Here is a 27,730-nt window from a genome sequence, read left to right as displayed (position 1 = left end):
CAAGGAAATTTAGAAACACCATCACAAAACTAGAAGAGGAGGTGGTGCACTCAACTGAGATGTGTGAGACTCAGGGTCAAGTCCCATTCTGCCTTATCCAGAGCACTGATTTGAACTTGGGTCTCGCACCTCTCAGTTGTGTGCCCTAACCACTGAGCAACAGGATAGGCTGGGATGGGTCTTTCTCAATCTCTCCTGTTGAAGCCATTCCACTTTGTACAACATACATAGTCATTGGAACAGGGATTTGAACTTGAGTCTCCTACATGCAAGCTCAAAAATTGTTTTTGGCTGAAACTATTCAGCAAATTTATGTTGAATTCTCAAATAGTTTCAACAGACCCAAAACTGCATTTTTTGCTGAAGAAACTATTTGTCCTAAAACTTTTTGCCCAGCTATAGTATCAACCAATTGAACTGAGAGCAGAACATTATCATAGTTTATCTAGAGGACAACTTGTGCATGCTTTCCTCCGTGAGCAGTAGGTCCCATTTATGTTAATGAGACTATTCACTGAGCAAGGGGAACACGATTTGGCTGTTGATTTGGAGTGAAATTTTATCAATATTAATTTTTAGTACTTTGACACATTCACATGTCAAATTATTTGTTTGCTGAAAAAGAGAGAGGAAATATTTTATGGCGGTAACTGTAACTGTCTTGCTAGTCACTATCATTCTAGTAAACAAGGATTGGCAGTACAATTATTCTGAGCATGGAACCACAGAAAAGGGACAACAAACATCGATTGTCCAGGATAAAAATTTACTAAAAACATACAAGAAATATTTCAATAAAATATTTCATCTTATTTCCTGGTGCCATGTAACAGAGCATGGGGACAGGAATGTCACTTTAGATAAGGTTCTTACACTTATCTCTGAAGCATCTGGTGCTTGCCACTGTCAGAGATGGAATCCAGAAGTAGAAGGGCCTAGCATTCCTATAGGCAGTTCCTATGATCCTACTAGCTCAGATGGTTGTAAAGCATTTTGAAATCAGATTATTAGACTAAAAATGGTGGAAATCTTAAAATATAAAACTCATCTTGTAACTTACAATTATTATTAATGCAAATGGTCTCTTCTTCGGTATGTAAAATGCCTTCAGTCTGCACAATAAAGAAAAAAAATAGATCAACCCCATTGTAAATTATTGCATCCTGAGGACTTAACTGCTAAAAACATATCATCTCAAACATAATATTGGACAAGTATATGGCAGCAGCAATTTCATTTGGATAGAGATTTCTGATCAAATACAGTAAAAAGTACTTACAGTCAGCATTTCAAGTCCATAAATATACCAGCTGAACTGATTACTGATTTTTACTAGTCTTTTTGTTAGAAAAAGCATTTTTTTTCAGATGAAACATTTTACTAAAAACAAACAAGAAATGTGAAGCTTTGACATTTATTTTTAGCCAGTGAAACCTACATCTACAGTCCACAGAAGGGCTCAATTTTACACACTGTGCAAAGTGTCAATAAAGGAACTACGTCTGGAATAAAGGTAATTTTCTTTTAACCAATTATTTTTCAAAAATAATTAAAAGATGCTGACCACGCAAAGCTCATACAAGTTACATCTGAAACAACTAATGGCCTTGATTAGAATGATATGAGATAAACACCTGTCAGGGATGGTCTAGATGTACTTAGTCCTGCCATGAGTGCAGGGGACTGGACTAGATGACCTCTCGAAGTCCCTTCCAGTTCTATGATTCTAATGTCTCAATGTTCTTGATCACACTAATTGGAATGTGGTCCCTGTCATCATGACATTGCAGAATTCCATGCTGTTTGTTAAACATGGAAGACCTTGTGCTGGGCATTATCACTATGAAGGATGGCCCATTGCTAACCTAGGATTTGGGTTACCCAGTTTCAGGTCCCTGCTCTGCAACAGACTTCCAGCATGGATATTAAAGTAATGGAGGCCATATAAGGCCAATAGTGCCTTTTTCCAGAAAAGAGGCAGAAAGTTACCACAAATGGCTGCTTTCCTTCTTGACTTCCCAGTGTCTCCCATCTTCTCTATGTCTTTTAGCTGAAGCTTCTTGGGGCAGGCACTGACTTTATCTTTGTGTCTTGTACAGCAACAAGCACGTTATTAGCAGTGAACATATAAATAAATAAATAGTAAAGGCTGCCTCCATTTTAATGGGGTTGTGGCCAGTGGAAACTACAGGTTCCCAACATGCAGTGCTTTATCTTGATCCCTGAGGCTGCACCTGCTTATTAATGGTGAGAGCAACCAGAATCAGTCCCATTATATGTAAATTAGGTGTGTCCTTGGGCTCCTGGCAGGTTGCCAAAGAGACCCTCTGTTGGGCAACCCTGAGCTAGGTTGACTTTTGAAAATGGCATCCCCTCCCACCTTAAGAGAAGAAAGCAGTAAGATTAAAGATTCACCCAAGGCAGCTTTCTTTTCAGGTATGCTCCTTAGCAGTACAACCATTAATGTTGGCTAGGAACAAATGCCATGGCTAGTAGGAGTTACCACCATCACAAATGTTGCATATAGGTGGGTGAACAAATCTTCAGCCACAGGTTCATGGAGGAAAAAGGAACCTCCCAACTGCATATGCAGCACTATATACAACCTAGGTGGAGGTTAGGGAGTAGTTAGGCCAACACTGCTTTTCAACCAACTGTGATTGGCTGGTCTGCGAGGCCACTCCTTTGATGGTTGCCAGAGCAATTGGACTCCTCCTTAAGAGCAGACAACCAATCATACTGGCGTAGTTTGAGCTACATCAGAGGTAGTAAACTCCTCTCTCCTTCAGGATAATTCAGTAGTGAGCTCTTTTTACCTACAATAGTCATAGAAATGTAGAACACAATAAACCTTTATTGGTCATCTAGTCCAGTCCCGTGCACTGAGGCAGGACTAAGTATTTCTAGATTATCCTGAACAGGAGTTTGTCTAGCCTGTTCTTAAAATACTCCAATGACAGAGATTCCACAACCTCTGTAGGTAATTTGTTCCAGTGCTTAACCACCCTGACAGTTAGAAAGTTTTTCCTAATGGCTAAGCTAAACCTCCCTTGCTGCAATTTAAACCCAGAACTTCTTGCTAGTCCTCACGTTTTAAGGAGAACAATTTATCACCCTTCTCTTTATAACAACCTTCTATATGCTTGAAGACTGTTATGTCCCACCACAGTCTTCTCTTCTCCATACTAAACAAACACAGTTTTTTCAATCTTTCCTTGTAGGTCGTGTTTTCTAGATAGCAAATCATTTTTGCTGCTCTTCTCTGGACTTTCTCCAATTTGTCCACACCTTTCCTGAAGCATGGTACCCAGAACTGGACACAATACTCCAGTGCGGCCTTATTGTTGAGTAGAACCAAAGAATTATTTCTCATGTCTTGCTTACAACACTCCTGCTAATACACCCCAGAATGATGTTTGCTTTTTTTTGCAACAGTATTAAATTGTTAACTCTTATTCAGTTTGTGATCCACTATAACCTCCAGGTCCTTTTCCTCAGTACTCCTCCCTAGGCAGTCATTTCCAATTTTGTATTTGTACAATTGATTATTCCTTCCTAAGTGCAGTACTTTGCATTTGTTCTTATTGATTTTCACCCTGTTCACTTCAGACCATTTCTCCAGTTTGTCAAGATATTTTGAATTCTAATCCTGTCCTCCAAAGTGCTTGCAAGCCCACCCAGCTTTGTGGTATCCGCAGACTTTATAAATGTACTCTTGCTGCCATTATCCTAATCATTTATGAAGATATATAATTAGGAAGGCCAAAAAAGAATTTGAAGAACAGCTAGCCAAAAACTCAAAAGGTAATAGCAAATTTTTTTTTAAGTACATCAGAAGCAGGAAGCCTGCCAAATAACCAGTGAGGCCACTGGACAATCGAAATGCTAAAGGAGTACTCAAGGACAATAAGGCCATTGCAGAAAAACTAAATGAATTCTTTGCATCGGTCTTCATGGTTGAGGATGTGAGGGAGATTCCCAAACCTGAGCCATTCTTTTTAGGTGACAAATCTGAGGAACTGTCCCAGATGGAGGTGTCATTAGAGGAGGTTTTTGAACAAATTGATAAACTAAAGAGCAATAAATCACCAGGACCAGATGGTATTCACCCAAGAGTTCTGAAGGAACTCAAATGGGAAATTGCAGGACTACTAACTGTAGTCTATAACCTATCATTTAAATCAGTTTCTATACCAAATGACTGGAGGATAGCTAATGTGATGCCAATTATTAAAAAGGGCTACAGAGGTGACCCTGGCAATTACAGGCTGGTAAGCCTGACTTCAGCACCTCGCAAACTGGTTGAAACTATAGTAAAGAACAAAATTGTCAGACACATAGATTAACATAATTTGTTAGGGGATAATCAACATGTTTTTTGTAAAGGGAAATCACACCTCACCAATCTACTATAATTCTTTGAGGGGGTCAACTAGCATGTGGATAAGGGTGTGGATAGCAGTGGATATAGTGTATTTGGATTTTCAGAAAGCCTTTGACAAAGTCCCTCATCAAAGGCTCTTAAGCAAAGTAAGCAGTCATGGGGTAAGAGGGAAGGTTCTCTCATGGATTGGTAACTGGTTTTAAAAATAGGAAACAAAGGGTAGGAATAAATAGTCAGTTTTCAGAATGGTGAGAGGTAAATAGTGGCCCCAGGGGTCTGTACTGGGCTCAGTCCTATTCATATTCATAAATGATCTGTAAAAAGGGGTAAACAGTGAGGTGGCAAAATTTACAGATGATACAAAACTACTCAAGATAGTTAAGTCCCAGGCAGACTGCGAAGAGCTACAAAAGGTTCTCTCAAAATTGGGTGACTAGACAACAAAATGGCAGATGAAATTCAATGTTGATAAATGCAAAGTAATGCTCATTGGAAAACATAATCCCAACTATACAGAAAAAATGATGGAGTCTAAATTAGCTGTTACCACTGAAGAAAGAGATCTTGGAATCATTTTGGATAGTTCTCTGAAAACATCCATGTGCAGCAGCAGTCAAAAAAGCAAACAAAATGTTGGGAATCATTAGGAAAGGGATAGATAATAAGACAGAAAATATCATATTGCCTCTATATAAATCCCTGGTACGCCCACATCTTGAATACTGCGTGATCGCCCCATCTCAAAAAAAAATATTGGATTTGGAAAAGGTTCAGAAAAGGACAACAAAGATGATTAGGTGTATGGAACGGCTGCCGTATGAGGAGAGATTAATAAGACTGGGACTTTTCAGCTTGGAAAAGAGATGTCTACAGGGGGATACGATAGAGGTCTATAGAATCATAGTTGATAATCATGATAGTATCTGTTTGCCAGAAGCTGGGAATGGATGACAGGGGATGACAGGGAATTGATAATTACCTGTTCTGTTCATTCCCTCTATGGTATCTGGCATTGGACACTGTTGGAAGACGGGATACTGGGCTAGATGGACCTTCGGTCTGACCCAGTATGGCCGTTCTTATGATATAGAATAGAACCGGACCAAGGACAGATCCCTGCAGGACCTCACTCAATATGCCCTTCCAGCTTGATTGTGAACTATCGGTAACCTAAGTATGCTTTTTCAACCAGTTGTGCACCCACCTTATAATAGGTAATTGTAGTCATAGGTCAATCCCAGAATGAAGTTTCTTCTTTGTGCTAAATTCATTCTAGTCACTACTTTCTAGTGCTATTTTCTTCCTGAGAGTTCCATACACACAATTATATGTATATTTAATGAAACAGAGACAGACAGAAAGGGAGCTATTAAATTTCTGCACCACAGCTGAGCTGATCAAATGCTGTTATACTTACCACAACTTTGAGGTTCTTCATAACACTATCACTGTGCCCAGAAATTGGGTCAAAAGCAGTAATGGTAATTGGAATTTCCCCTACAATGAGTGGAACTACTGAGAAATAGGCAGGCACTGCTGAGTTTCCCTTAACAGTTAGTTTCTGTTGCACATCCTTTGTCGCTGTCCCTGCACTGCACACCCCCTCCACTGCGATCATCTTCACTGTAACCTATTGAAACAAGGAAATGCTTGTAATAATATTTATTACACCACTGCTCAAGGAAATAGATATCCTGACAGATATAACCAATGAAGAGCAAATCTCAAATGGATCAGAGGTTCAGAGGAGCTAAGTGCCTATTGTGGCCACACAATGAATCATTATCAAAACCAAGAACAGAACTGCAATCTATTAATTCCCAGTCTGATAGCTAATCCATTAGACCATCTTGCCTCCCAGCTAAACCACTTAGACTGAGCTGCTTATTCAAAGATGGGGCTAACTGTACTCACCTGCCTACAGGAGGGAGGTAGGGATAAAGTAGTGAATATTTGTTTACTGCTTTGAAAACATGCAATATAAACATTAATGCTATTTTCCATTAGTCCCTGAAGCTTGAGGGAGCAGTCTTCCCTGTATCCTAGCTCTGCTCATTTCTACAAAGCCCAAAGAACCCCAGCCAAGTATGGCCAACTCAGACAATGTAGCTGAAACTTGACAAAGGAAGTAAGGATTGGTGGTTGGGTGATTTATATAGCATACAGTTCAGCAAAGTACTACAGTAACATTACCTTAAGATCTTCAGAAAGGTAATTGTAGACAACTGCTTTTACTTCTAGTTGCTCGTACCGTTTAACTGAATATGGTAACCTTACTGATACAAAAAAATCTTTGAAAACTTTAAAGGTCTTGGGGTCAGCTACGCAGAATCCTGGTGGAGGAGAAAACTGGAGTTCAGACCCAGCAAAATCACGGTATGTTAGCTTTTCAGAGTGCTGTTAATTTAGGCACTCATGAAAATGTTACATTTAAAAAAGAACAAATAGCTGTGCTCCTTTCTTGCCATTCAGAAACAGACATATGTCCAAATCTATCCTGCATCAAGCCCAGCATTGTGCTGGAAGTCCCAGGGAAGTCTAGGAGACAGATTCCTTCCCCAAGGCTGTAGTGCAGCAGCAGATCATCTCCGCAACCATGACTGCAGCCTCAGGCATGCCTACTCTACATGAACTATCAGATGGAAATTGCACAGCCATGGATGCACCAAACTGACCCTTCCTCACTCTGGTGCTGGTGGCCTGTGTATGCAGGAGATCAGACTAGATGATCTGGTGACTCCTTCTGGTCTTAAATTCTGTGACTATGACTCTAACGGAGTGAAATTCTATGGTATTATATAGGGTATAACAGGAGAGCACACTAGATGGTTATACAGGAGAGCACACTAGATGGTCAAACCAATGATCCCTTCTGCATGTATGAGGCAATGTTGCCTAGTGGATGGAGCACAGGACTGGGATGCAGAAAATCTGGATTCTATTCTCATATCTGTCACTGGCCTGCTTGATGATTTTCTGGAAGTCACTTTCTTTCTTATGAAAGTCACCTTTCTGTATCTCAGTTTCCCCATCTTTAAAATGGGTATAATGACACTGACCTCTTTGTGAAGTATGTCGAGATCTACAGATGCAAAGTGCTAGGTATTATTATTCAAAACCAATGAATCTATTAATGGTAATGTACCACATATTAAGTTAAAATCTTCTGAATAAGATTACTTTGGAATTTCCTTTCTGCACCTGCTCCCCAGATTTACTTAATATAAACACAGGCATCACTAAATACAGTGAAAGATTCATAGGTTCAAAGTGCTAGGCATTTTATTTATCATTGTTATTTACCACATTTGCCATAACACTCTGTCTAATTGGAAGCTAAAATTAAAAGGTTCTTAGATTTTCAAAGCCAGAAGGAACCATTATGATTGCTTAATCTGATCTCCTGCACAACACAGGCCATAAAATTCTACTCTGTACTTTCTGTATTGAGCCCATAACTTCTAGTTGAGCTAGTGCACACCTTTACGAAAGTGTAGAGGTTGAGTCAATATTCATGCATCAGTACAGAGTGAACCAATAGTTTACCAATAAGGTTTTTTTACCTTTTTGAGGGGATATACTTATTGCTTGAATTTCCCATGTAGTTATAGAGTCAGGAATAGCATTTGCTATCCTAAAGAGACAAGAGATAAAGTATTAAGAAGAATGTATGAAATGAAAACAAGTTCATTCCTTAAATCTTGAAGACTGACAAGAAAAAAATATCAGTTGTGGAGGAGAGACACAGCAAGCAGGTCCAAATCCCTCTGTAACGGATTCAACAGAACACTGACGTTATGGGTATATTTATATACATGTAGGTGTATACATCTGGTCAAATAATACAGTACCTATGCTGTCCAGGGTTTTTAATTTCTACTGTCTCCCACCACCAGCTCTCAGGAAAGACACTGCGCAAGTTGATTGAAGTTTCATCAAACACTTCTTCTTCTGGAACGTCACCAACTGGAAAACAGAAATTGGGAGTCTTCCCTGAAGCCTATGGCCAATAACCTTACACTGATTTGGAGAATCAGTTGTCAGAGAGACAAGACAAAAGAATTAATATGCTGGATAGCTGAATGAAAAGACTCTGCCTGGTTTTGATCATGTAAACTACAAAAAAAAAAGCAGAAAGACAACAGACAATAACTAAAGACTGACACTGAACAAAAGGTTAATTCTTCCTTGAAAACTGGGGAATTATATGCTGTCAACCAAAAAAATTCCCCCTTTAGTTACAAGTGGAGAAATTATTTCTTCATTACCACTGTGATAGATGGGCCATGAAAGGAGAAGGAGAGAACACCAGTGACAGAAATCATGCTTTGAATAGGATCAGTCACGGCACACAGAATTGTTCAATTAAATTGGCTGCCTAAGGGGCAGAATGGAGACAAATGCAAAAAACTTCTCTGCTTGAATTTCATACAGTGTCAGGAGGAAGCAAGACTCTCAGAGTGCTTGGGTACATAGTGTATGATCCAAAGTGCACTGAAATTCATTCAGAAATGATGATGATAATGATCGTTATTATTTATTTGCATGGCAGGAGTGCTTAGAGACCCCAGCTGAGATTGAGTCGCCATTGTGCTGGGCACTGTACAAATACATAGTGAGAGGCAGCTAATAATCAAAATAGTTTAAACATTGTGTGGGATGGGCAAGAGAGGCCCAGAGAGGTAAAGTGAAATCCTTAAGGTCAGACAGCTGCTTAGTGTTTGAGCTGGGAACAGAAACCAGGGCCATACCCAGTAGATCACAGTGGGTATCCATCCACTGACGTCAGTGGGCTTTGGATCAGGCTTATGGTATACAACTCATGTAAAGAAATTAACTTTTCAATTGAAATTTTTGACAGCTCAGTGAAGACCTCTGTTCAGTACACAGCAGCAGTCAAAAAAACAAACAAGATGTTAGGTTGCCTAAGGAATGGGATGATGAATAGTGGGGAGACTATTACAATCCCTTTGTGTAAATCCATGATGCAGCCTCACCTAGAATACTGTGTAGAGCTCGCCAGACCTCAAAAAGGATATTGCAGAATTATATGGTGGTCAGAGAAAGGTAATGCGAATGGTTAGGGGAATGGGAAAATTCATATGGAAAAAGACTGAAAACATTGGGACAGGGATTAGGAAAGAGATGAATAAAAGGGACATGATAAAATTATATTAAAAAGTGAATGGTGCAGAGAAGGTGCATCAGGAGCTTCTTTTCTCCCTGTGTCATAACACATAAACAAGGTCACATTTTAAAGTGGGCAATTCAAAACAGAAAAAAAGAAATTTTTCACACAACCTGTAATTAGACTGGGAAATTCACTGCCATAGGAAGTTAGTAAGACCAAGAACTGAACAAGGCTCAGAAAGGAATTGGACATTTCTACGGATATCAAGAATATCCAGATTTGTCATAATTCATGATAACCAAAATGTTGTGGAAGGGATATTAACGCTCATGCTCCAAGGCTTAGGCCAATGTGTATTAGACAACAGGAAGAGACCTAATGGGGGTGCAGATTACCCTACATCTGTCTAGAGCAGGGTTCTTACACTTTCCTCTGAAGCATTTGGCACTGACTCTGTCAGAGACAGAATACTGGACTAGATGGACCCTAGGTCTGACCCAGTCTGGCAATTCCTGTGTTCTTACGTTACTGAAAATATTAACATAAACGGTCACTATCATTAGTTTACAAATTGTTACTTTCTGAGAAAGCAGTAATGTAAACCTCACTATTAATACCACTGCTCTTCTGAGTGAGCAAAGATGTGTTACCAAAGGTGTCCCCCCAAACCAGGGCCAGATTAACATCACTGGAACTATTTACGATACAGTACTACTCAGTGAGAGTAAGGCAGAGTTTGACTTCAGAGGCCCTAATTCTCCCCTGCTTTGCACTCCTCTGTAGCCATTGGCATGCATGTAGAGAGGATACATGCAAAGTGTTACCAAATGAGACTGGGAACATTTTACCTTTCCTTTGCACAGGTATAAGTGACTGTAAAAGGTGTAGGGCACAGGGGACGCAGGCTCACAATACCTGCCCAGATGCACCTGCTAACTAAACTCAACATGACACAAAAACATACAGAGAGGGCCAAAAACATACAGAGAATTCCTGGATTGCTCTCACTGTTTGCACGTTTCCTTGCTCTCACTGCTTGCATGTTTCACGAAAGCATGGAAAGTAGTATTGTGGTGAATAAGTCATATTGATGAATAAGTTTGGAGAAGGAACCTTAAAAATGTAAATGGAAGAATGCAGGAAGGTATGGAGATGTCTGTGAGAGAAGGAGAGGAAAGGAGTGTGGAACTTTGTAAATTACACACAAATCACCAAAAACAATGGTTGTTAAACATTTCAGGTGGGGGTTTCAAAAGCTCCCATTATTGGCCTAACTCTGCTCCCACTGAAAACCCCCACTGACTTCAAGGGGAGCACAGTTAAATGAATAATACATACTTTCCAAAATCCCACCTTGCTCAGCCATGACATATGTATGCGTGTGTGCATATAATGGAGAATTACATCAGATACGTTGGCCCTAGTTCACACTCAGACATACGTCATCCTTCATGTGGTGCATTATCTCTTCGATAAATGTAACCCAACCTCTTATGGCCCAAAAACCTGAGCTCGACTTTCGGACTGACCTAGATCTGGTCTTTTCACAATCTGAAGTGAACACAGATGTACCGCCTAGAAACCATTGGTAACAAACCACAAGGGCAGCAGGTGCTCAGAGTGTTGCAGTATTGGAGCACGGGAGTCAACAGAAGTATCAGGTGCTCAGCACATTGCAGGACAGGATCTTCAAAGTCAGTGCTCAATATCTTGCAGGACTGAGCCGTAGCTGAATTATATTTGCAGTTCGGTGTCATTTCGGAACCCCACGCTTGGGGAATCAGCTGCACAAACTGCTACAGGTTTTATGAGATTAGCCCAGCTAAAGCCACAGGCATTGCAATGACATGTGTCCTCGTGAATAATACTTACCTATGTGATTCTTCTCTACCTTGCAGCCCTAAAACAACTTTTTTTTTCAGAGATGACTGTATACAATTCACTTTTTAAAAATGGTATGTTATTACAAGGCAAAATTCCTTACTTCTTGCCAGTGCAGAAGCTAGTTTCTTCTGTTTCAGCTCCTTCCTGAGGCTCTGAGCCCTCTCACAACAGTACTTGAAAGTTTCTTTGCATTTAATTGAGCCAGTAACTCTAGTTAGCCTTTTGGCACAAGAAAACCTCATTGGATTTAATTTCATTCCATCATGGCAGCACTTTCGTAGAGCAGGATCTTGGTATTTGCTAGCTGTAACAAAATTACAGTGACATCAGTGTTGTAGAGGCTTTGATAAATTTTGAGATGTTCAATCATACTTATGTACTTCACCTATGTCGTTATTATTAATTGTCACTATTTTCACAGTAGCCATAGGAGCCCTTATCATGAACCAAGGCCCCACCCGGCTAGACATTGTACTAAAACAGAAAGAGAAGACGGTCCTTTCCCCTGAAGGGTTTACAATCTTATCTTTCCTTCAAGTTCAGACCATGAAGTCACTGGGGGGCAGGATCAGTTGACTTAAACTGAAGTGAATGAGAGCAGAATTGGACTCTTATTTAGGACACATTTTTCAAATGCTTATTTTCTTAAGCAGAAAAATTTAAAGATTGTGAGTTTCAGTTATCAGGTTTATTCTCCTCTGTATGGATTATGTTCCTTTATGTCTGCTTTCACTGGAATAAACAACAGAATGATTTAATAAACTAAACATATACTCTGACATCCTCACCTGTAACCTGCCTACTAGCTCATTTCCACTGAGAATGCTACCAACATGCTTAGCCTTTGAATTGCTTTTCAATGACCATCATTAAAAAAAAGAAAAAGAACCTGCCACAAAAACATTTCTTCCCATTTCCCTCCCATCCAGGCTCAGATAAAAGTAAAGAGTGAAAACTACACTCATCATCTTCCATCCTGAGAACAATGACAGTGACAATGGTAAGTTCTAATATCTCATAACTGTGAAGTGCTAGAAATGAATGCTCCATCCCTTTTGGAGAGCTGAGAAGCCACACTCTCTTAGGGTATAAGGTACTGTTTCCCAAAGCGTAGAATCCAGTCCCAGAGCAGGTTGTGGAGAAGATACAACAATGTCATGAAAAACTGTACCAAATATGTAACTGAAACATGACTATAAAGTTTTGCAGTGGGGAAAAAAAATGTAATACATTTGTAATTAGATACACATTATAAGTCTTATTATGATTGGCATGCTGCCTTTAAGGCCGTCACATTACTGCAACCTGAATCCAGACTAATGCTCAGTCTAGTCTTGAGCAGAACGTGAATGCAGCATGCCACTAGAGCTGTTGCAAATAAAACACCTGTACCTGCACTGTTATTTATGATGTACTCATGCCCATGCACACAGACCATGATAAAACATACCACTGAGCTGGAACAGTGCACCTGCTGTTAACATGAAGGCCCACTGACACTGCTGAGCCTAACATGATCACGTTGTCTATGTCATTCCATTTTTACTAGAGATCACTTCTAGCCAAAGGGTTGTCAGTCAGGAAAGGATCCTGGCTGGTTGAAAAGTTTTGTGAATGAGACAATGGCAAGTGAGGTGTTCCCAAGATGGCTCATAAAGTTAACAGAAAACATGAGGATGCAACAATTGGTTTTACATTGACTGATTTGATATCACAGTGTGTGGTGTGATATGAAATGCTAGCAGCTGATTCTAAGAAGCCTTCAAAATAACTGTCACTGAAAGATGAACCTGAGGGTTTTTTTCCTAAGAAAACTCAAAGCCTTGAACAATCAGCAAGACTTGATTATTCAAACTGGCTATGACAAGACTCATGCCCTTCAGGCATCTTATCTTGATCACACAACAGCATAAGGATTATACTATTGTAGAAAATTTTATACTTCCCGGCTCAATGAATATGGGTTCAAAAATTATATGGCCTGACTCTGAAAAAGATTTGGGGGTTGTGATTGATGATCAGCTGAACATGAGTTGCCAGCATGATGCTGTGGTCAAAAGGGCTATGCGATCCTAAGATGAATAAATGGGGGAATCTCAAGCAGGAGGAGAGAGGTTATTTTACCTCTGTAGTGATCACCGGTGTGACTGCGGCTGGAATACCGTCTCCAGTTCTGGTGCCCACAGTTCAAGAAGAATGTTGATAACTTGGAGAGGGTTCAGAGAAGAGCCACAAAAATGATGAAGGGATTAGAAAACATGTTTTATAGTTTTCAGAGTAGCAGCCATGTTAGTCTGTATCCACAACTGCTGGAAATATTCTTGTCAACTGCTGGAAATGGCCCATCTTGATTATCACTATAAAAGGGTTTTTTTTCTCTCCTGCTGGTAATAGCTCACCTTAACTGATCACTCTCATTATAGTGTGCATAGTAACACTCATTGTTTCATGTTCTCTGTTGTGAGAGGGTCGGGCCAGATGGCTATTGGAGAGTAATAGAAGGCAGATATATTAGTCCCAGGCTAAGTAGGTCCCTTTTCCCTGGGTAAGGTAACAGGGAAGGTGCAAGAACAATCAGGAGCCTTCTGGAGACAATTAAGACAGGCTGATTAGAACACCTGTCACCAATCTAGAAGCTGCTAGAATCAATTAAGGCAGGCTAATCAGGGAATCTGGGTTTTAAAAAGGAGCTCACTTCAGTTTGTGGTGTGTATGTGAGGAGCTGGGAGCAAGAGGTATTAGGAGCTGAGAGTGAGAACGTGGACTGTTGGAGGACTGAGGTGTACAAGCATTATCAGACACCAGGAGGAAGGTCCTATGATGAGGATAAAGAAGGTGTTGGGAGGCCATGGGGAAGTAGCCCAGGGAGTTGTAGCTATCGCACAGCTGTTCCAGGAGGCATTCTAGACAGCTGCATTCCACAGGGCCCTGGGCTGGAATCCAGAGTAGAGGGTGGGCCTGGGTTCCCCCCAAATGCTCCCAACTCCTGGTCAGACACAGAAGGAGTTGTCTTGTACTGTGAATTCAGAAAAACAGCCAAGCTGAGGGCTGCTGTGAAGCTCCAAGGTGAGCAAATCCACCAATAAGCGCAAGACCCACCAAGGTAGAGCAGGAACTTTGTCACACTGTGTATATAAAATCATCCTACTGTATTTTCCACTGCATGCATCTGATGAAGTGGGCTGTAGCCCAGAAAAGCTTATGCTCAATAAATTTGTTAGTCTCTAAGGTGCCACAAGTACTGCTGTTCTTTATGGTTTATAGTGATAGACTCAAAGAGCTCAGTCTATTTAGCTTAACAAAGAGAAGGCTCAGGGGTGTCTTGATTACAATCTGTAAGTATCTACAAGGGGAACAAATATTTAACAATGAGCTCTTCAATCTAGCAGAGAAAGATATAACAGGAGCCAATGGCTGAAAGTTGAAGCTGGACAAATTCAGACTGGTAATAAGACATATAGTTTTGATAATAAGGATAATTAACCATTAGAACAATTTACCAAGGGTTGTGATGGATTCTCCATCATTGACAAACTTTATATCGAGATTGGATGTTTTCTAAAAGATCTGCTCTAGGAATTATTTTGTGCTATGCAGGAAGCCTGACTAGATGATCCCTTCTGGCCTTGGAATCTATGAATCAGCCACTAAACTGAAAAGAAGCCCTTTGTAAAATGAGACTATTCAATACTGTATCAGTGATGTGGCTGAGAATGTATGAGAACAACTGCTTTCAAAAGACAGGAAAAGAGAATATTTAACAATTCAACTAATGAGTCAACTGGTATCTCTGGTACTGGATGGCTTCTAGCACTCGTGAGGTATGTTTCTGATGTTGCTATTGAAGAAGGCCTGCTCCTCTACAAAGCAGTGCCACAAAAATTCTTATCCGAGACAGTTTAGAAGCAGTCAAAGACTCCCACGTTCAGTGAGAATGGTGTATCTCACTGGTGCATCTCAACCTGCATATATGGTAACAGGGCAAAGACAAGTAAGAACAGTGGTGTGGTCACTCAGATCTAACATAGTGCACCTCATGTCTCATGGTTTCACAGTTTCAGGCTAACTCAACTGTTTTTACTGAGAGCAGAAGTTTTCCTGAATGAAGATTGAGCTCCCTTGGCAGACGGCTTCAATAATTCAGCAGGGGTCATGCGTAGCTTATGCTGCTGACATTTGGGGGCACCTAAAGGAGCTGAACTTTTCTCTGGCATAGTGGAATATGGCTGCTCCGTACATGAAAAACAGGGCAGAACTTATTCATAAGAACACTTAGAAACTGATCTTCCCAAGCGCAAAGAGGAAATTTGGAGAAGCTTTCTTTCATTTCAAACTTTAAGGGAACAGATACCAGTTGGGAACCATCAGGAATTCAACAGTCAGCATCTCAGACAACTTCAGATCCAGCGGCAGGACTATTTTTCTAATGACCCACCAACAGGAAAGAGGTGGACAACCAGTCCTTTCAGCTAAGATGTTTATTGACTGGGCTGTTGGAGGAAGGAAAGTTGACAGACATCCCTTGCATCAGCATTCTGGAACTGGCCTTCTCTAGCCAGAAGCACAGAAGATTTTGGGTGTCTCTGAAAGAGGAAACTCAGCTTTTGATGGATCAGTTTTGACAGTTCCCATCTCATTTTCATTCTCTTGTCTCTGTAAATCAGGTTTCTGTCTAACAGTGAAGATATAAATGAAGTATCATGATTGCATAGAGATAAAAAAGAATAAAGATTGTAATCCCCAATTCAGCATTATGTGGAACATCATTAGTCAGACAGATTCTTCTACACATTGATTTATAAAACTTTAGACATCCTTAAAATCACTGTTAAAAACTACATACTTAGTTGTTATGTCTAGTATGGTTATGGTTCAAAATTTCACCTGCCCATGGTGAGGTTTAGAGGTTTTGTGGGGAGTGAGTCATGACCCTATTCTTATTCCTGGAATAGATAGCCAGTTCCAGAAAATTAGGAAAAACCTTGGATAAAACATTTGTTTCTTATAGTGACGGTCATAAGATATCAGACTTTAATGTGACAGACTTATAGGAAAATTATTTTTGAAAATGCTTTCTTCAGATCATTAACACTTCTTTCATTTGGAGCTGTCATAAATATAAAGGGAAGGGTAACCACCTTTCTGTATACAGTGCTGTAAAATTCATCCTGACCAGAGGCAAAGTCCTTTTACCTGTAAAGGATTAAGAAACTCGGGTAATCTGGCTGGTTCCTGACCCAAAATGACCAATGAGGGATCAAGATACTTTCAAATCTGGAGGGGAGGAAAAGGCTTTTGTCTGTCTATGTGATACCTTTGCCGGGAACAGATCAAGGATGCAAGCCCTCCAACTCCTGTAAAGTTAGTAAGTAATCTAGCTAGAAAATGCATTAAGTTTTCTTTGTTTTGGCTTGTGAAATTCACTTTGCTGGAGGAAATGTGTATTTCTGTTTTTGTGTCTTTTTTTAACTTAAGGTTTTGCCTAGAGGGATTCCTTATGTTTTGAATCTGACTGCCTGTAAGATTATCTTCCATTCTGATCTTACAGAGTTGTTCTCTTGTCTTTTTTTGTTCTTCTAATAAAGTTCTGTTTTTAAAGAATCTAATTGGGTTTTTTGGCTCTTAAAAATCCAAGACTGATTATCTAAATCACTTGGTGGTGGCAGCATACTGTTCAAAGACAAGGCAAAGTTTGTTCCTTGGGAAAGTTTTTAACCTAAGCTGGTAAAAATAAGCTTAGGGGGTCTTTCATGCGGGTCCCCACATCTGTACCCTAGAGTTCAGAGTGGGGAAGGAACCATGACAGTAGCATACTGTGCCGAAGGCAACCTGGCTTTGAAGCAGAAGGGAACGAAAAGTGGTTCTAATAAAACATTTTCTAACCAAAAAGTCATTTCTAAAATGGCTTTCCTCTGAAATCTATGGCACACACAGAACATAAACATAATGGGTGATACAGTGGAATGGCATACAATTAGCACTGGCATGCCCTCTAAAAGAGAATAAATAGATTTAGCCTGATTACACCCTGTAACATAGTAGAGTTTAGCACTTGTCCCTATAAAGGAGACCTCTTCCATTCCCTTAGGTAAGCTCCAGCTCCTGATGTCCCCCCACAATCCTTCCCTTTCCCTCCATCCACCCTGAGGCTGTGGTCCTTAGCTCTCCAGTCCTCTCCGCCCTGCCCCAGCAGCCTCTGGCTCTTGCCCCTGAAGATTAATGGCCATACCAATTCCTGAAATTTGCTTGTGAAAATCAAATGATCTTTTCTGTCTTCTGGTAGCAGGGGAACACTTATAACCTAGGAAAACAGAGTGAGAGAGTTTGGTTAAAATAATACTTGAGGCTGCTCTAAATTGCTCCTCAGCACCAGCCTGGGGCCTAGCAGCCAGAGGATGCATGATCTGCAAAGCTGGTTTACCAGTACCTTTCTCCCCTCACACAGTACAATCTACAATAGATGCCAAATGATGGGTCCCAAGAGTGTAGCCTGTTTCACTTGCATCTGAGCTATGAATACACAGTATAAGATGGGAAAATGAACATTGGGAAATAATAAGACCACACAGAAGGGAGGCCTCTGAATAGAGCAACAATACAGTGCCATACAAGGTCTAAAAATCAAACCCCAGAAGTTCAGCATGAACTTATTCTACCACAATACACTTCTATAGCAAAGGAAAAAGGTCTTTGTTTACCTTGCCGAAAATGTGATTTAATTGTGTCTGATATAAAGGCCAGACCCACATCATTGAAAACTTGAGCACTGTTAGCACCTCCGCCCACTGAGCATCCAAGATCGTATGAATTCATCGCTTCAAAGACCTACAAAATACAACAGCATTGAAGGAAGGTGCACTATTGCAAAACTAGTGATTCTTTTCTGAATAGCGATGTCATATCCTGTTATCGGGCCATATGCAGAAATGATGCAAATAGAAGTATTGGTTTCACCCCAGCACTGAGATGAAATGAATCTGACATTTTAAGAAGGGCATAATTGAATTCATTTATGAATTCCTCTGAATCATCAGTTTTGCCCATATGAGAGTGGATAGGCTACTAGTCTGTTCTGCTTTGGCAAATCCTATGCAAATTTGTTATAAATGTATTATAAATAAATAAGAAAAATATTTTCCCAAATAAGCAATGTCTAGAATAATGTTTTGATTACTACTCATTTATTATATTCAGATATCTCTATTCTCCTATGAAATACTACTTGACTCAATGACACATGCTATTTTGTTTTTAACACACTTACTTTTTTGGCCGTAAGCTCATTCCTTCTGTTCAGAATGAAAACTGCAGTATCAACCACAGCTAAGGCAACAGTTCCTGCATGATCTGTGTCAATGGATAAATTTACCAGTTCCATTGGTTCGTATGTGTCTCGGTCTGTTTTCAGTTTAATCTAAATGCAAAATGTTTAAATAACAGAATTTTATATTTCTCATTAGCATTAATATCAAGCATTGACATTAGTGGGGTATTAGCAATATAGGTAACCTCTATCTAAGCTTTCTGCATTTCACACCACTAACATTTATCTAGTGTCACTTGTGGTATGTGTTTGTTGGCAGATGAAGATTAAGGGGCTGATCCTGAACAGTGCTGATTGTCCTTTACTCCAGCTGCTACAATGAGAGCTCAGAACACCAGAACCTTAAACAATGGAGTCTCTGCCCTCAGATACATGTGGGCAACACCCACTAAGAGCCTTGGAAGCTGGTGTGTGTGAAGAGAATTTTACCTTAAATATTTAGGGATTCAGAAAAGCATGAGCTTAACTTCAACAAGATTTAAACACGTGTTTAAATGCTTTGCTGAATCAGGGCCTTAAACAGTACCAGCTGCATTTAATAGTTTTCTAAAGCAAGATAAAAATAAAAAATACTGTGAAATAAAACTAGTGAAGTGTAGCTTATTTATGTTACAAAGTTAATTAAACTAAAACAATTTGCTACTAGACTTTTAAATGATTACTATAAGGGACCACTCTAATGTAGATCCTTTGTGTATTCAGAATTAGATGGTGATAATGGTGGAATTACCAAAAGATTATTAATAAATGCATGCCAACCTGTATTAAACTGGCTTCTGTTCCTTTTATACATATGGGATTAGATTATTGGCTGAGTTAGAGCCAGTCAAAAAATTGCTAGGAAAACTTTTTTTCCCCTCAACGGAATAAGCATTTTTGGTCAAAACAAAACATTTCCATGAAAATTATTATTTTGGTTGAAACTTCATTTTTCAATGAAAAATTCTGTTTAGTTTTGTTGGGGGGAAACACTTTCACTTCTATACTTTTCCCCAATGGAAAAAGGGAAGTGGGGAAGAGAAAGAGTGAGAGAGTTGAGGGAAAAAAGGGTGGTGGTGGTGGGAAATACAGCAGAAAAAAAGTAAACAAGTGTGCGAGTGGGATTGTTCCACTGAAATAAAACTAAATATTTTGAATTTTTTTGCAAAATTTATTTTGCTCCCCCCCCCATTTTAATTTCCTTCAACATTTTTCAAGATACGGCCTTTTCAATTTTAATTGGTTCATGTAAATTGTCATAGCTCCATTGACTTCCAAGGAGCTATGTTGATTTATACCATCTGAGGATATGACCCATAGACTCAATTTTCATTGGAATATAACTATGAATTACCATTATCCATACATCATTTAAGACAGATTCAACTCTTCCAATACAGAACCGTAAACTTTTTTTGCCATTTACAGGAGTAACTGAATTCATCATATCCTGTCAGCCTTAATTCTGAATAATCTCCCAGATATATGCCATCTGTTACTGCTACTTACTGTACTTTGCAGTAAGGATCATCTCTAATAATTTAATTTCTAATGAAAGTGATTTCCATGATGACTTTCACCCTCTAGCTTTAACTGTCTGGTGCTCATGAACATCCCCTGTTCTAGAATATAAGAACAGCCATACAGGGTTATGCCAATGGTCCATCTAGTCCAGTATCATGTCTTCTGACAGTGGCCAGTGCCAGATGCTTCAGAGGGAATGAACAGAATAGCACAGAACAATTCTGAGTACTCCTTCCTCTGTTGTCCAGTCCCAGCTTCTGGCAGTTGGAGATTTAGGGCACCTGCAGCCCTAAATTGCATCCCTGCCCATCCTGGCTAATAGCCATTGTAGATCTATCCTCCATGAGTTTATCTAGTTCTTTTTTGAACACAGCTGTACTTTTGGCCTTCACAACATCCCATGTCAATGAGTTCCACAGGTTGACTGTAAATTGTGTGAAGAAATACTTCCTTTTGTTTGTTTTAAATGCTGCCTAATATTTTCACCAGGTGTCTCGAGTTCTTAGATTCATAGATTCATAGATACTAAGGTCAGAAGGGACCATTCTGATCATCTAGTCCGACCTCCTGCACAGCGCAGGCCACAGAATCTCACCCACCCACTCCTATGAAAAACCTCACCTATGTCTGAGCTATTGAAGTCCTTAAATCATGGTTTAAAGACTTCAAGGAGCAGAGAAGCCTCCCTCAAGTCAACCATGCCCCATGCTACAGAGGAAGGCGAAAAACCTCCAGGGCCTCTCCAATCTGCCTTGGAGGAAAATTCCTTCCCCACCCCAAATATGGCAATCAGCTAAACCCCGAGCATATGGGCAAGATTCACCAGCCAGATACTACAGAAAATTCTTTCCTGGGTAACTCAGATCCCATCCATCTAATATCCCATCTTAGGGGATTAGTCCTATTTACCCTGAATATTTAAAGATCAATTACTTACCAAAATCCCATTATCCCATCATACCATCTCCTCCATAAACTTATCAAGTAGAATCTTAAAACCAGATAGATCTTTTGCCCCCACTGCTTCCCTTGGAAGGCTATTCCAAAACTTCACTCCTCTGATGGTTAAAAACCTTTGTCTGATTTCAAGTCTAAACTTCTTGGTGGCCAGTTTATACCCATTTGTTCTTGTGTCCACATTCGTGCTGAGCTGAAATAATTCCTCTCCCTCTCCTGTATTTATCCCTCTCATATATTTATAGAGAGCAATCATATCTCCCCTCAACCTTATTTTAGTTAGGCTAAACAAGCCAAGCTCCTTAAGTCTCCTTTCATAAGACAAGTTTTTCATTCCTCGGATCATCCTAGTAGCCCTTCTCTGTACCTGCTCCAGTTTGTATTCATCCTTTTTAACCATGGGAGACCAGAACTGCACACAGTATTCTAGGTGAGGTCTCACCAGTGCCTTGTATAATGGTACTAAAACCTCCTTATCCCTGCTGGAAATGCCTCTCCTGATGCATCCCAAAATCGCATTAGCTTTTTTCACAGCCATATCACATTGGCAGCTCATAGTCATCCTATGATCAACCAATACTCCAAGGTCCTTCTCCTCTTCTGTTACTTCTAATTGATGCGTCCCTGACTTATAACTAAAATTCTTGTTATTAATCCCTAAATGCATAACCTTACACTTCTCACTATTAAATTTCATCCTCTTACTATTACTCCAGTTTACAAGGTCATCCAGATCCTCCTGTATAATATCTCGATCCTTCTCCGAATTGGCAATACCTCCCAGCTTTGTATCATCTGCAAACTTTATTAGCACACTCCCACTTTTTGTGCCAAGGTCAGTAATAAAAAGATTAAAAAAGATTGGTCCCAAAACCGATCCCTGAGGAACTCCACTGGTAACCTCCCTCCAACCTGACAGTTCACCTTTCAGTAGGACCTGTTGCAGTCTCCCCTTTAACCAATTCCTTATCCACCTTTTGATGTTCATATTGATCCCCATCTTCTCCAATTTAACTAATAATTGCCATGTGGCACGATATCAAATGCCTTACTGAAATCGAGGTAAATTAGATCCACTGCATTTCCTTTATCTAAAAAATCTGTTACTTTTTCAAAAAAGGAGATTAGGTTGGTTTGGCACGATCTACCTTTTGTAAAACCATGTTGTATTTTGTCCCATTTACCATTGACTTCAATGTCCTTAACTAATTTCTCCTTCAAAATTTTTTCCAGGACTTTGCATACTATGTTTCCCTATTCATTTTCTCCACATCATTCATGATTTTACAGACCTCTAGCATATCCCACCTTATTCACCTCTTTTCTATTTTTGTTCTCTATAAATATCCCTTTATTTGTCATTACCTTTCCTTCACAGGCATCCACAATGTCTAGCCACACAGAGTCGGCCACAATCTCACTGTGGCCTTGATTTTTAATGAAGTAGTAAGCAATAAAGCGAAATGCAGGCACCATTTTCTCAGTAACATCAAGGGTGATTATCTTGTTTGCGTACGGGACCCTTCCCATAACCTCAACTTTCCCCTTTGTCACTACCTGCAATTCAAAAGCAAATACAAAACAAATCAAATGCTGTGCAATCATGACAGAATCTGTATTACATAAAGGGAATATGAAACTTAATAATCATGTCACTTAGGGCCAGATTCTGATAACTTTTCTTCTGGTTTAGTTGTACCTAGCTCCATAAGTTCTCCCACTGAAGTCAATGTACTACTCATCGGGGGATGCTGGGTGCTGCACCTCAAAGAGGAACAGCACACAACTCATGGCCTATGAGTAGAACCTCTGAGTTCCGTGGGAGACCTCATGGAGTCATTCTGGGCAACTCCTGGGGCTGGAGTAGTCCCCTAGTATAACTTAGTCCTGGTAGCCTGTTTAAGTTACAGTAGCATCGCAAGGCTGCCCTTAGAACTGCAGCACTTCCCAGAATTTATGCATATGTGTGCGCTGGGGGTCCACCCTGACATACTCCTTCACTCCCAACTCTATCCCCAGCACAGCCCTGTACCCGACCTTGCAAAAGAAACTTTAGAAGGCAGTCTTGTGGTTGTCCTTCTGCAGGATATAGAGACACTGGGTCTTTTACATTGGGCTGGAGGGGGGATAGGTCTTTCACTGACAGAATAAGATATTACTCAGTGTGAGTAAGAATATCAGAGTCTGGCTCTTTGTCTTGATTCAGCCACTGTTACATTTGCTAATTCTTTTATCTGCAAATACTTCTATTTATTTCAATTGAAGCACTTCTAGAGAAAGTTGTAAGAAAGCCAGAATCAGGCCCTTATAGATGGAAGAGTTGAAAAAGATTTTACCTGAACTGATGCTAGACACTTTTCAAAACAACAATAGAGAGGATACAATAAAAACATAGGGTCATTTGGCCAGAAGTCTTAAAAAAACAATACAGGTTTTTGCCATTAAAATGGCAAAAGCAGAACAGAGATCCTCACAAATGAGCTAATGGAGTTTCTCCTTTCAGACAGGTTTTAACTTTCTTTCAGATATTGAACTTCAAGAGTACTAGTAGTATAGGTAGTTCTGGGTAGCAGGTATTCTAATCCTGGTATAAAATTGTTTCTTCTTTACATCTTACTTGTAAATCTTGGGACTGTGATCTTCAAAACTGTCTAAGCATTTGGACATCTGATTCCCATTGAAATGCAATGGTAATTGGGTGTCCAAATGCTTTGGACAGCTTTGAAAATGTCAGCTGTAAAGTGCAGTTATGGTTAAAAAAATGAACATATTTGTCATTCAACTGATTTGTTCTTTGAGTTGATTCATAGTCAGATCTGCTTACTTTCATGAAAGAAATATTTTTTATACTTAGTAGCATTGCAGAGTCAATAAAAGCTGCAAGAAACTGAGCAAGATTGTTTTCTGGCTTGTGCATCATGAAGAGAATTGTTCATTAAATTCCAGTCTTAACCCTGGTCTACACTATAGAGTTAGGTCGATGCAAGGCAGCTTATGTTGACCTAGCTATGTAAGTGTCTACACTAAAATTTCACTCCTACCAGTGTAATTTGCCCACTACACCAACTTAATAACTCTACTTTCACAAGGGACATAGAGTCAATGTTGATGTAGTTAGGTCGACACAGTGTCACTGTAGACACTGTGGATGTCAACGTTCAGCCAGTGCAGTTGAATTAGTTTTACATGTCCACGCTAAGCTCCTTGTGTTGACTGTCTCACCAGGAGAACTTGTACTGATTTAATTACCAGGGTGGGGCATTGTGGGACAGTTTCTGAAAGGCAGCAACAGCTGATGTAAGCAAAGCAGTGTCTACGCTGACACTGCATCAGCCTAACTACATTGACCTAAGCACTACACCTCTTGCAGAATGGAGTTATTAAGTCAGTGTAGTGGGCGAGTTACATAGGTGGGAGCTACATTTTAGTGCTTTAGATGCTTACAGAGTTAGGTTGACATAAGCTGCCTTACTTTGACCTAACTCTGCAGTGTAAACCAGACCTGTGTTGCTTACATTGACTGGATTTCTGAAGCCACCCCACAATTCCCCACACTGACAGTTCATGTATCAGAGGGGTAGCTGTGTTAGTTTGAATCCACAAAAACAACGAGGAGTCCGGTGGCACCTTAAAGACTAAAAGATTTGTTTGGGCATAAGCTTTCATGGGTAAAAAACCACTTCTTCATCTGTATCTAAAGAAGTGGGTTTTTTACACATGAAAGCTTATGCTCAAATAAATTTGTTAATCTTTAAGGTGCCACCGGACTGACAGTTCAATCGTGCAAGTGCTCCTGGTGAGGATGCACACAGCCAACACAAAGAGCAAAGTGTAGACATGCACAAGCTATGCAATTACTGCGGCAGCTGTATGCCAACGTAAATTAGCAAAAAGAAAAGGAGTACTGGTGGCACCTTAGAGACTAACAAATTTATTAGAGCATAAGCTTTCGTGAGCTACAGCTCACTTCATCGGATGCATTTGGTGGAAAAAAACAAATGCATCCGATGAAGTGAGCTGTAGCTCACGAAAGCTTATGCTCTAATAAATTTGTTAGTCTCTAAGGTGCCACCAGTACTCCTTTTCTTTTTGCGAATACAGACTAACACGGCTGCTACTCTGAAACGTAAATTAGAGCAACTTAATTTTGTAGTGTAGACATGCTCTCAGATTCAGTCAGACCTGAACAAGAAACTATTTTCCCATCCTAAGGTAATGTTTGAGATTTTGAAATTTTCCATCCTGAATCAGGACAAAAAGCCAAAAATCTCAAAAATTTTAGCAAACTGTTAATCCAAAAAAAAAATTCAGTTTGGGTTGCTTCGCATAAGTTTGAAACATATCATTTCAGTGTTTATATAATTTTATTTTTTAAAAAACTTAAATTTCTCAACAAAAAATATTTTGAACTAAAAAACTGGAACTTTTCATTTTGAAAATGTTGAAATGGGACATTTTGACAATTTCAAAACACATTTCAAAAATATTTCAAAACAGAAATTCATCAAAATTGACCCTTTCCTGTGAAAAGCATCAGTTTCAACAAATCATTTCCACTGAAAAATGTTTTGTCAAAACATTCCTGGCCAGCTCTAGTTGCAGGTAATGATGCACTAGCTAGAAAGGACTAGCTGGACTTTGGGATCCCAGGTGAGTTTTACAGAAGGATAGTTTTACTTGTAAAATGAGAACCATTTATCTGGTAGAGACACTGCAAGGCATTAAAGAACGCCAGCAATATGACTGCATTTTAAACTCATAGGACCTGATTCTCATTTATGCACATATACTTTTCTGCTGATTTTAAGGCTCCTCTACACTGAAAGAGTGATGTAAAGGGGCCCGAGTGTAAATAAGAATCAGGACTATAAAGACTAAATTTTAAAAAAGAAAATCTGGGCTTATTGCAGTTTTAACAACCAAATTCAGATCTGGTAAAAGGGGGCATAAATTTGGCCCAAACTTAGGAAAGTCAGGAGATCATGGAATTTTTCTTCCTAAGACTCCAGTTTCTAAAGTTCTCAAGCTGGTATCTTTCACTTCAATTAAAGTATATGGAGTCAAAAAAGATCTAAAAATACCACGAGTATGGATCTCTTTGCACTAGACCTCCTCCAAAGCTGCATCTTACGTTAACATGCTTTTCTCGCAACCTAAAAAAGGTCAGTTGTGAAGATTTATAAACTGCAAAATGATCTGTTCTAATGCAAAGTATTGTTGTCACAGTCATATTTCTAACCATGTAATAGAAATAGTCAATGGCATTGCTGCTGGACTGGTGGACATCCTTCAAGGTAACACGTAAAGTATCTCCAGGTGCAATGACAGCATGTGGAATGCTGATACTAAGGTAGTTCTGGGTAGCAGACTGGTATCTCTCAGCAGTGGTTTTGGTTCCGGCTGATTCCATGCCAGGCTTCCCCTCCTCAGCCCTCACCTGTGAAGAAAGAAAAGGACAGAGCAAGCAGCATGCCAATTAAGAGACAATATCAGGTGCCACTGTTAATTCATGTATCACCAAGTCACCTGGAAAACACTGGAGGGTGAATTGTGTCACCACAATGCACTAAGTCTAGGAGCTTGTTTGCAGAGCTTGGTGATTTCAAAACAAGAACAACAATTCTATAACCTGATTCTCTCTCATTGCTTATTTTGCTGTTGCTATTTTTGTCTTTGATATTTTTCTAGAGTAGCTTGCTCAGTGACATCCACACTAAGTGGCTTAATAATGATTAATAATAAGTATTTTGAAAATAAAATTAACAACCATTCAAATGCGTAGATGACTATGCTAAAGTAGCTTTGTGATCTTGCTGATCTGTCTTTTGTCATTTCTCTCCCCACCCCTTCCCCATTTGCTATGAATCAAGTCATGTCTATCCTACAAATGACTCTGGAGGAAGACCCCTGCACCTGCATGCAGCGTCACTGACATCAGAGGTTGACTCTGGATCCATCTACACTGCAGCTAGAGGGCAATTTCCAGATGCAGACACAGTAGCTTTTATTGACCTAGCATGCTACAAAAAGTGTGGCTGCAGTAGCACAGACAGCAGGATAGGCTATCCATTGGAGTACAATCCCATCTGAGGACCTAGGTAGTTGCTCAAGTGGCTAAGCAATCCTGCCACTCATACCGCTGTGGTTACACTGCTATTTTTAGCATATTAACTTGATCAAAGCTAACACATGTACGTTTACGCAAGATAGAAATTACACCTCCAGTTCAAGTATAGATGTACCCTTTGTATTCAGGAGTTTGCCCAAGAACAAAATGCATAGTGACCTCAGGATTTTGCCCACCATTTCTGCCATTGTGTGAAAGTGGAAGCTATATTTTGACAAAATTTGCCTAACACAAACCGAGCACAAATACACTACTATTAGTATTTAACATTTGTACAGCACAGATGCTGTACAGGGAAAACAAAGAACGGATCCCTGCCCTGAGAAGATTACAGTCTAGCTAACCATACAAACTATTTTACAATGCAACTTTAGGGCCCGAGTCAATCAACCCTTGCCCATGCAAACAATCCTAAAAGTA

At 39.8% G+C, this 27,730-nt stretch overlaps 1 protein-coding gene across 1 annotated transcript in view; it reads right to left on the bottom strand.

The window, feature by feature from the left end:
* Positions 1-27,730, bottom strand: part of LOC119846277 (complement C4-like) — a 106,598-nt gene that overhangs the window by 45,628 nt on the left and 33,240 nt on the right. Inside the window, exons 13-23 of the mRNA XM_043505084.1 lie at positions 26,423-26,620; positions 22,549-22,740; positions 18,664-18,813; positions 18,098-18,224; positions 17,629-17,700; positions 11,500-11,703; positions 8,236-8,350; positions 7,948-8,018; positions 6,578-6,717; positions 5,802-6,014; positions 1,061-1,112 (exon numbers count right to left, since the gene is read on the bottom strand). Coding sequence (XP_043361019.1) covers positions 1,061-1,112; positions 5,802-6,014; positions 6,578-6,717; positions 7,948-8,018; positions 8,236-8,350; positions 11,500-11,703; positions 17,629-17,700; positions 18,098-18,224; positions 18,664-18,813; positions 22,549-22,740; positions 26,423-26,620 — 1,534 coding nt within the window. The remainder of the gene's footprint in view (positions 1-1,060; positions 1,113-5,801; positions 6,015-6,577; positions 6,718-7,947; positions 8,019-8,235; positions 8,351-11,499; positions 11,704-17,628; positions 17,701-18,097; positions 18,225-18,663; positions 18,814-22,548; positions 22,741-26,422; positions 26,621-27,730) is intronic.

The sequence above is a fragment of the Dermochelys coriacea genome, chromosome 1, assembly GCF_009764565.3.
Source record: "Dermochelys coriacea isolate rDerCor1 chromosome 1, rDerCor1.pri.v4, whole genome shotgun sequence".
Classification (NCBI taxonomy): Eukaryota; Metazoa; Chordata; order Testudines; family Dermochelyidae; genus Dermochelys; species Dermochelys coriacea.
Note: the sequence above shows the minus strand (reverse complement) of the source record. Positions and strands in the feature narration are given on the sequence as shown.